At 32.3% G+C, this 10,372-nt stretch overlaps 1 protein-coding gene across 1 annotated transcript; it reads left to right on the top strand.

The window, feature by feature from the left end:
- Positions 1 to 9,046: 9,046 nt before the first annotated feature.
- On the top strand, positions 9,047 to 10,372 carry LOC108472725 (protein EXORDIUM-like 2). Its single transcript, XM_017774278.2, has one exon. It carries the CDS (start codon positions 9,169 to 9,171, stop codon positions 10,129 to 10,131), a length of 963 nt encoding a protein of 320 aa, XP_017629767.1. The 5' UTR covers positions 9,047 to 9,168; the 3' UTR covers positions 10,132 to 10,372.

Genomic DNA, 10,372 nt, shown 5'->3' with positions numbered 1-10,372 from the left:
ATTATTTTGAAATAATGAGTTATAAAATAATGAATAAATTAATAAATGGAATCTAATCATGAAAACGAATAATGAGTAAATGGATAGAAGGATATTACGTATAAATATTATTTAAGTTTTAGTATTAAAAAGGGAACAGATAAGTAATAATACAAAAATGATGAAATCAATTAAGTCAGGATTGAATTGAATTCAAGACAGAATTAAAAGGAACAAAATGAAATGAAAATAAAATATTAGGCCCAAATTGTGGTATGCGGATGAGATGGAGGACCAAATGGGGCAATATCCCCGTCCCCCAAAACACATAACTTCAATAAGGACCGAAATCAAATACTACAAAAATTACAGGGCAAAAATTAAAAGAAGAGAAAAAGGAAACAGGGCCGAATCGCGATAGACCACAAAAGCGGAGGGACCAGATCCGCAAATAACGTATTAGAGTGAAAACACGCGGGTCTTCATGGGTATCGGGTCGGGTCAAATCGGGATGCCTTATACGGCGCCGTTTTGAGGCCACTGAAATAGGCCCTAAACGACGTCGTTCACTGTCCTTTAAAAGCAGAAATTTTTTTAAAAAAATTCAATTTACTATTGTTTAAAAAAAAAACAAAGGGTTTCCCCTTTTTCCTCTCAACCCTTTCAATTCCCACCTTGGCTGACTTGAGGGTTTCATCGGCACTGGATGCGCTTCCACCTCCGCCGTGGACTATGGCCCCCTTTTGGTCTCGTTTTCGCGCCAGAGAGAGACTCTGACGACCAAACCATGGGCATATTCAGGTAAACTCTTCTCTTTTTTGTATAGTAATGAAAAAATGAAAACATAAAAGTAAAATCAATAGCCAAATATTGAAACGAAAGATCACCTCTTTCAATTTTTGATGTTTATGATTTCTATGTGCACGTGTAAAAAAAATACATTCATTCTTTTTTGGGCTTTATAGCCGAAAGAAAAAATAAAGGAAAAAAATACAAGTTTTTCTCTTTTCTTTCCTATTTGTTGTGGTTCTTTTGTCTGTTTGCAGGTACTATGCTAGCTGTGACGTACGGAGGAGGTGACGTGGCGTGGTGGTCGTGGTTGGAGGCCGTACGTGGGGGTGTTGCCTGCGGCGCAAGGGCTAGGGTTTGCTGCCAAAAGTTTGATTGGGTTTTGGCCCTGGGTTTATTTAGCTGGGTTAGGGATTTGGGCCATTGGTTTTTATTATTTTTGGGTTTTGTAGTTATGAAATTGGGCTCATAAGCTGGACTGTTGTAAATGAACTATTATTTTTGTTGTTTTTAGTTGTTTTTGGTTTAAAATTGATTTATTATTTATGTCGTTGGGCTCCGGGCAAAATAGGTCCATTACACACACGACCGTGTCTCAAATCGTGTGCCAGATCGTGTGAAACCTGCATCTAAAATAAAAAGCGACACATAGCCGTATGGCCAGGCCGTGTGTGCCATACGACTATGTGACAACTCATGTCTCAGTCAATGTGCTCCAAAATTAGCCTCTAAAACAAACCATTACAAAACCAAACTTGCCCAACAAGCTACTCCATTTGAATACACAATCAATGGGCCTAAACACACCTCAAACATTCATAAACATACCAATTAAAACAACCTAAGTCTAGCCAATATGCCATTCAAAGTCACCTTATTTCATACCAAAATAAAATCAATTAAGAACAAAGCTATAATGCCACTTCTCAATCACAAAACTTAGGTAAAATAGCCACCTAATGTCAACCATTATCATCTGATATTACCATTCAAAATTAGCATATCAAAATGACCATTTACACATATATCTTTTAACATGTACAAGCCAACTATACCATATATGCATATAACTGTTTACAAAAGTAACCAAAACACAACAAAAGTATAAATGACATTAAACCCTGTATATTAAGCCTTATACATGTCATTTATAACCAAAGCCAAAATATTCAAAAATAACCAAGGTGATTTTTGGATATGGTGATAAGACTCCGGCAAGGTTCCAACCGATCTAGCTTTTGATAGCTACAATACAGAAGAAATACAACTACGTAAGCATTAATTGCTTAGTAAGCTCACATAAGATTAACTTCAACTTACTGAACATCAATTGATAAACCATTCAACCAAGTTCATTTCAACATTTAAACATTATACCTTCCTATCCACCATAATCCACATGGTTAATAACTAACATATAAACATAACATCTATGTGATATAGCATATACTAGGAAATGAATTTCCATAATTCATTTTTTCCATCACATGATAAAAACTCACCATTAACATTTCATAAAGTCATGAACAACAATTAATTGTAGACATGCCTTTCTTCAACTTTTACTTACCTGTTAAGCTTAATAGAATCACAACAGTTATCTGATTTACAACACTAACACGAAGTCTACTAGGCTCAAGGCCTGAATCATTACACTGGCACGAAGCCTGCTAGGTTCAAAACCTGATACATGTCTTAAATATAACTTAATTTCCATCAATCAACAAAATTATAATCACAACCACCAAAACTAATTAAATAGAACAATTAGCTAAGAATTTAATATAACAATTTGTATAATACAAGCTTACCTCGATAACTATGGTTGCAAAAACAGAGTCGAATGCTAGTTCAAAGCTTTAGCTTTTCCCCGGTTTAAGTCTGGTTGTTACGTACTTGATCTAAATAATATTTTCATTCAATTAAGTATTTCAAATAACTTCAAACATTCAATTCAAACCTATAATCCAAATTAATCAAAAATTATAAATTACTCCTAATATTTTAATCTTTATACAATTTAGTCCCTTGGTTTATAACTTGCAAATTTACCATTTTTAATTGAAATACATATTAACCATTTTCCCCTAGGTTTTGTATTAACTCACATTCTCCCCCAATTCACAAAATATACATGGAAATGTACCATTTTAACAAATAAATCCCAAAACCTTAAATGCACTAAAAATCTTATAACTAAACATGTTCATTTAACAATCAAATTTAACTATCTATCAATTAACTTCCCAAACACATCAAATGCATCCATGGCACTCAACCATTAACAACTTAACAAAATAACCCTCGGGCCAACTAGATTAAGCTAAAACGAGCTCAAAAATATAAAAATCACTAAAAACGGGGTTTGAATACATACCATGCAAATTGATTTAAGCTTGCCGAAACCTAAAGCTAAACAATGGTGTTTTTTTTTGTTGTTTTTAAATTCAGTTTGTTTTATTTAGATTAAACTTTATTTATTTACTATTTTACCCTTAGTTAATAACTTACAAATTGACAAAAAATTAAACTCATAATGGTCCATTAACTTTTCATATAGTATAAATATCATCTAAGTCCATTAACTTTCCTTTCTATAGCCATTTAACCTATTTAACTAATAGAATCTAACTTTCATAACATTTACAATTTCGTCATTTTTAATTAATTAACCATTTAAACTTCAAATTTTCTTAACAAAAATTGAATACGACTTTAAAATAATCCTATAAACATTAACTAAATATTAAAATATTAACTCACTCGGCAGATTCGTGGTCCCAAAATTACTATTTCCGACACAACTGAGATCAGGTTGTTGCACTAGGAATGTGCCAAATGTGGTGAACGGGGAACTATGCATACAATGAATGTTTTGAAAAAGAAATTCGTGTTTAGTAGGACTACGCCCTAAGAGTCCATCTTTTTTAAACTGGTGTTTAGGAAACTGTTGGGATGTGGTTGAGATGGGAGAAATGTATGGAGAATTTGAAATGATATGCAATTTGCCTCGGGCAGGGCATGTAAATGCAAACCATGAAAGGTGAATGCCCCGGCCTTGCGAGGGTACACGTAAGTGTTCGAATTAACAATGAGGATTTGCAGAGGTTTGGTTGGATACGTAAATACTGGCTCTACGGAGTAATATTGTGTATATGAAATCGTAGCTTTTCAGAGCATTAAATGGATGAGAAGCTAACGCATAGGGTCCATGATTATCCATGCAAAGCATGCATGTTTTACGTAAAAGTGTCTGCACATGAATGGTACTTAAATGATAGGTATTCGTGTGATACGTGTTAACTGTGATAAGTATATGCATGTGAATTAACTCTGATTGAACTTTGAAATTTTCTTTTGATTTGAAATTAGAAATAGATGATGCTCGCGTGTAAATTGAAATTATAGTAATTCGTACTTAGAAGCGGACAATATTCGCCAAAAAACAATACTCATTTTACGTTATGATTCAACTTTCGAGTTGTACACATTTATAATGTTGCATCCGTGTGTGAACTGTTTGATGATATCCATTGTTTTATTTATTTAACCTAATTTTATTTCTTGAAACCTTGACTAGAAGGTCAGCGAGTTGCTTTGGAACTCACTAAATTCATTTGAAAGAGTTAGCTTTGGAACTAACTAAGTTCATTGAAACTTAACTAGTTTCCTCTTACCATTTCAAGTTTGGTAAAAAACTACGGACTCAGCCAGACATTGTGGACTCGTTGTGAGCCATTCATTAATCAGTTTGTAACATGTATATCATACGGGGTGACCTATAGTATTAGTCTCTTTTGTTAGAACAATGTATAAATTATTTTGGGATGTTTCTTAAACGAATAGTTTGTATTAATTGGATGATGGTACTTCGCCAAAGAATTTCCTTTTAAGTCATATGTGCTCTGGCGTATATTTATTTTCCCTTGATTTTTTCTCTAAAAATTATAATCCGCCAAATAACATTTTTAAGTCTATTTTGCTTAATTGTATTTGTTTACTTAACTTTTGAAACCTTCATTTTTGTCATTCTGAGATGATATATGTTTTCCGTAATGGTTATGATCAAGCCATCCCATTATCTTTATTTCAAAGACGGTTTAATAGCAATTAAAGGCCTCAATTATTTCTTTAATCAAGTTTCACACTTTATAACACCTTGCAAATTAGTCCCGTATTATAATTAACAATCAATTTAATTTAATCCCACATTAAAGTTCGGCCCTAAAGTTTTTTATTCAACACATTTATTTGATTCAATTTTTTTAATTAATTTGATTTAATTAAAATTAACCTTGAACTGAAATTTCTAATATCAGATAGTTAGTGTATAAAAACTGCGGAGTCACATAGTTATTTTGTTCATGAACCATGGAGTGGAGGCGTGCGATTTCGTTGAAAGGGGAGTGTTGCTTGTCAAATGGTTTGCCGAGGACTGGGGCTTCTCTGTAAAGTCAAATTTATAATCTCTCACCAAAGAATACCATAGTCTTGAATGGTACAAGGTTGGATTTTAGTAATTTAAAATTAATGACAGTAATTTCATATTTTGAAATTATAGTTTTGTGCTTTGATAAAGAAAATTATTTTGAGTGGATAATATAATATTACATATATATATATATATATATATATATATATTAAGATTTCACGAACTGGATAATTTTATATCACATTTTTAAATAATTTTACTGCATTTTTAATTATTTAATTTATTTTCCTTAACTATATTAATTTTATCTATTACATTCCGCCAAAATATTAATTTTATAACATAAAATCCTGATTGAAATTCAAGGGAAAAATGAGAAATTCGATATTTAAAATAAAATTAATTAATTTAATTTGAGATCCCAAATTTAAAAATCGAAAGCTGTGCACGCAGTGCTAAAAGAAAATAGGATATGTAACATACTGGCATACCCATGTCCTTGTCTGGGTCCGTCCAGCCGATGGTTGGCGGAAACTTGAAAGACCGAAAGCGACTTCTTATGGTAAGATGAAATGAATTTGAATATTCCTAATAAACGTGTCTCATCCCAGTCTTACAATTACACCTTCATTTTCTTATGTCACATTTGATTTTAAAAATCTACATATATAGTTGTGATTGATGATTTAAGCTTTTAAGTCAACATACAACTGTCAATGAAGTTTTGGATTTAGTGTACTATACATTCTGATTATAATAATTAAAAATAAATAAATGATAAATGGATCTAGAGGCTGCAATGGGTTATTACAAATAATAATATATTGTTTGTAATAAAATTTCACAAGCATTTTACAATATATGTTTTTATATATAATAGGCATAACTGTAAAAGAATACATTTTTAAATTTGAGTTTTAACATTTTTTAGTGTTACGATATTTTCATAAATTAACCTAAATATACCATTAAACTTAGGTTGATTTATTAAAAAAAAAAAAAAAAACACTGTAATTTTGATATGTTAATCTAAAAAATTTTAAAAGGCTCAAATTCAAAAACCTATAAATGTTAAACTATAAATGTTAAAAGGTTACTTTTTACCATTATACTAATATAATAAATAATAAAAAGGATGTAATGGGTTGAAAGTTAAAATCATTTGTTTTTCAAGTAAGACTATTCGAAGCAAGTTTTGAACCTTTGCATGGTTGTAGAAGAATTAGCCGCTAATTGCAGGTGCTGACTTGGGCCATTAAAATATCGAGGGAAGTTAGGAAAATTTTGAAGAGAAATTTGAATAAATTTGTATTTTTATAAGTTAAAATATAATTTTATTATTTTAATAATTTATATTTTTAATTTTTAAAAATTAATTTAAAATTTTATCATTTCTAGAAGAATTAAACTGTAATTTTATCATTTATTAACTTAAAATATATAAAAATTAAAATTCACCTACATCCACCCCTGCTTAAGAGGAAGGCATTAATCACATTGATCCTAAATGCATACATTCATATTATTTGGAAGGAATGTATCAATTAAGTCTTGATTAAGTTGGTATTAGTATTATTGTTAATATAAAAAATATAGTTAAAATGCATTTATCTTTTTACTTAAGTATTTTATAGAAAAAATGTTAATTGATAAAATAATTAACAAGAGGATGTAGTCAATAGGCATTATTTGAATACAATAGAAACTGATTTGTACAGTTCTAAAGACTAATGCTTGTAAAGGTGATTTTTAGTAGGTGTTTTTGCTTCTTGTATAATAAGATAAAATTATCCAAATAATAATAAGGTGAGTGTTTGGTTTATTGATTAGGTTTTTTTTCATAAGTATTTTTAAAATTTGGTATGTGTTTTCTTTTAAATATCTATTTTTTAATATTTTGTTACACTCGTATAAAATACTTGTTAACTCTTTAATTTTATTTGTGAAGTTTAAAACAATGAATAAAATAATAAAAAAATATTGTAAAAGGAAAAACTAAGGCTTCTTCTTTTGAAACGTTTGGGTTTTAAATGTGGGTTAATATTTGATGAGACTTTAAATGGGCTGTTGATTTTGTTAAACCTCTTTACTCCTAAAGAAAACCAGGCATTGGGAACTGAACTTAAATCCAAACAAAGGAGGAGATTAGGCGACCCTCTTCACGAACTGAACTCAAAATGTGTTTAATATCTCCCTGTTTAAATTAGATTATGAATTCGTTTCCTTTTAGTAGAATTTTTTAATTTTAAATTTTTTATTTATTTATACTGTATTTAAAATATTTAGTTGAACTGATTCCATCACCAACTTTGTGAATTTATAGACAAACTATATAATTTTGAATAAAATGAAAAAGATTATAAGCTTTCTTAGAGCTGCTCAAGAGAGTAAGCTTAAAGGCAATAAAGATTACACATTCATTTTTAAATTATTCTCTCCGGCTCTTAAAATAATGTAATATTAAAGGAGTTGATGACGTCGGAGAATCCATATATAAAGCTGAAACTCCCATTGGGAAAAAAGGTTATCTACTGTGCTACTATTAAAAGGTTGAAGATGAAGGGCGCTTAATCAGTAGGACAAAATTGAAAATAATCTGTCAGATTAGGAGAGTAAATTCTGATGTCGGCAAATCAAAATCATTTGGAAAAAGGCTTAGCTAGTGGAGTCGTCCGCATTAGTTGGTAGGCTGTCAATGAAGCTTCAAGGTCTTCACCTTTATCCAAAAACAACAAAAACGAGGGAATGGTATTTTTGAACCCGGGCAGCTAACTGTGCTTATCTCAGCATTCAATCCGATGGGAGCCTAATGCAATTTTGAAATTTGACCACCTTATCTTTTGCATGGCGGCATCCACATGATTTAACACTTCCTATCTAATTATTAAGTTGCAAATTAATACAGGTTGGAATTTGATTAATTAACTTTTAAGGGTTAAACCCCATCCCATGTCGACCATAAGATAAATGCATGAAGTTTAATGATTGAATGTTTTGGTGTATGCTATATATGTCCCATCTACATCCAATTACTCATCCGTTGATAAAAGTATTATTAAGTTTTTTTATTAAGAATTAAATTGCATCTTACCTCATTTATTTAAAAAATGAGTAAATATTTTAAATAAAAAGACTAAAATAATCTTTCGGTGAAAAAGTGCATTCATTTCTAGTTTTAAAAATTAGTCTTTTTATGTCAGATGAAGTATATATGACATTCGACATTCTGTTAATCACGCCAGTTTTTAATAGTTTTAATAGATGAAATTTTTAACAAAATAATCCATTCGCTTTTTAGTTTAATGCATAAAGATTAATTTACCCATTTTTAAAAAAATTAAAAATTAATTTAACTTCTAATACAAAAATTTTTCTAATACAAAATTTCTCAAATACTTTTACCCTTATAGAATGTTATGCAATGAGTTGAAGAGTGATTTTAAGACCTAGAGTATATTAAAAGAGAAATAAAATAAAATATCCATATGATATATTTCAATAATAATAATAAAGGGTTGATATCAAAAGATGTCTAAACGCCAACTAATTAAGAATGTCCAACTCGAACGTCTGAAGTAGTACTGTTGAGCCATTAGCGATTGATTAGAAATGATAGGATGAGGAATGGGCAGGCTTACACGTCAACTTTAACCACGATAATTACCAGCTGCACCTAGAAATTCATTTGTTCAACCTACTCCTTTTCTCATAGGTCTTTGTCATCTATCTCCTGCAGTTTGGAAAATACTGCTTTCATGACAGTACACGATTCCACGGATTTTTGGCAGCATTTGAGGTTCAGGTTTATTAGGCAGCCCTTTATTGCAATAATGCAATAGTTATCCGACATTAGGCTCTTATGTTCATAGCTGATTACGTCTCAGGACTCCCTAGCATCTATAAAAAGGACGTCCCCTTGGCCTAGCTATAGAACCCACAATCTCCAATCTGCATATTTCAATCGAGAAATGTCCACCATGTTTTTGAGATCTCTGCTATTGCCTCTCATCTGTGTCTTCGCCCTGGCCACACGGTCACACGGGCTGAGCCCAGGGCAACAGCGACCTTCCTCTTTAGACGCTGCATCCAACACACTCCAATACCATGGAGGCCCTCTCTTGACCAAGCCGAATGGCATTAACGTTTACCTCATATGGTATGGAGGGTTCTCTCTGAAAGACAGAAACTCCATAACTGATTTCTTCGCTTCCTTCACGAGCCCTGGTCGTCGCCAAGAACCCTCGGTTTCGACATGGTGGAGAACGATCAGTACATACAAGGATAAAACTGGGAAACCTGTTTCCGACACTGTTAGACTTGTCAAACAAGTTGGTGATGTATATTCTTCGGGGAAAACCCTGAAGCGCGCCCAATTAGCCAACTTGGTGAAAAGCAAGATAGAGAGCAAAATCTTTCCATTAGACCCTAATGGAATTTACTTGGTTTTGACTGCTAAACATGTTACAGTAGAGCGGTCCTGCATGGCATCATGCGGTTTCCATGACAGCATATTAGTAGGGGGATCAACTCGAGTGGTTTTCGCACACGTGGGAGACCCTACAGTCCAATGCCCTGGTCTTTGTGCTTGGCCTTATGCTCTGCCGGCTTATGGTCCTCCAGGCCCAGCCTTGGTGGCACCTAATGGAATTGGAACCGATGGCATGATCATAAACATAGCCACCCTACTTGCAGGGGCTACCACTAACCCCTTCAAGACCGGTTATTTTCAAGGGGACGCGTTGGCACCATTGGAGGCTGTCACAGCTTGTCCTGGAATATTTGGCACTGGAGCTTATCCAGGGTATCCTGGAGCTTTGTTGGTGGATAAAATGAGCAAAGCTAGTTATAATGCATATAGTGCTAATGGTAGAAAATTTCTTCTTCCAGCCACCTGGGACCTCATTAGGTTGAATTGCAAAGTTATCACTTAAAAAGTTTCCTCGGGATAAGCTCTACCCCTGATTTGTGACAAAACTATTAAAACTAGGCTTAAAGCCATGTAGAACCCCGTTGAAGCTTTTTAGTCATTCTGTTTCTTCAAATGAAATCTCTCTCTTTTTGTCAAGTGAAAAATATACATATTTTGTACTTCCACATAAGGAAATGAAATGACGGTAAAGAAGTACTTATGTATCAAAAATGAAGGGAAAAGAAAGATAAGGTTGTTCATAA

Source organism: Gossypium arboreum, chromosome 11, assembly GCF_025698485.1.
Source record: "Gossypium arboreum isolate Shixiya-1 chromosome 11, ASM2569848v2, whole genome shotgun sequence".
NCBI classification, from domain to species: domain Eukaryota; kingdom Viridiplantae; phylum Streptophyta; class Magnoliopsida; order Malvales; family Malvaceae; genus Gossypium; species Gossypium arboreum.
The sequence above is the reverse complement of the archived record's forward strand: the minus strand, read 5'-3'. Positions and strand labels throughout refer to the sequence as shown.

Bases quoted from the DNA above. Each gene is read 5' to 3' on its own strand.
- LOC108472725 (XM_017774278.2), top strand. From the start codon at position 9,169: ATGTCCACCATGTTTTTGAGATCTCTGCTATTGCCTCTCATCTGTGTC.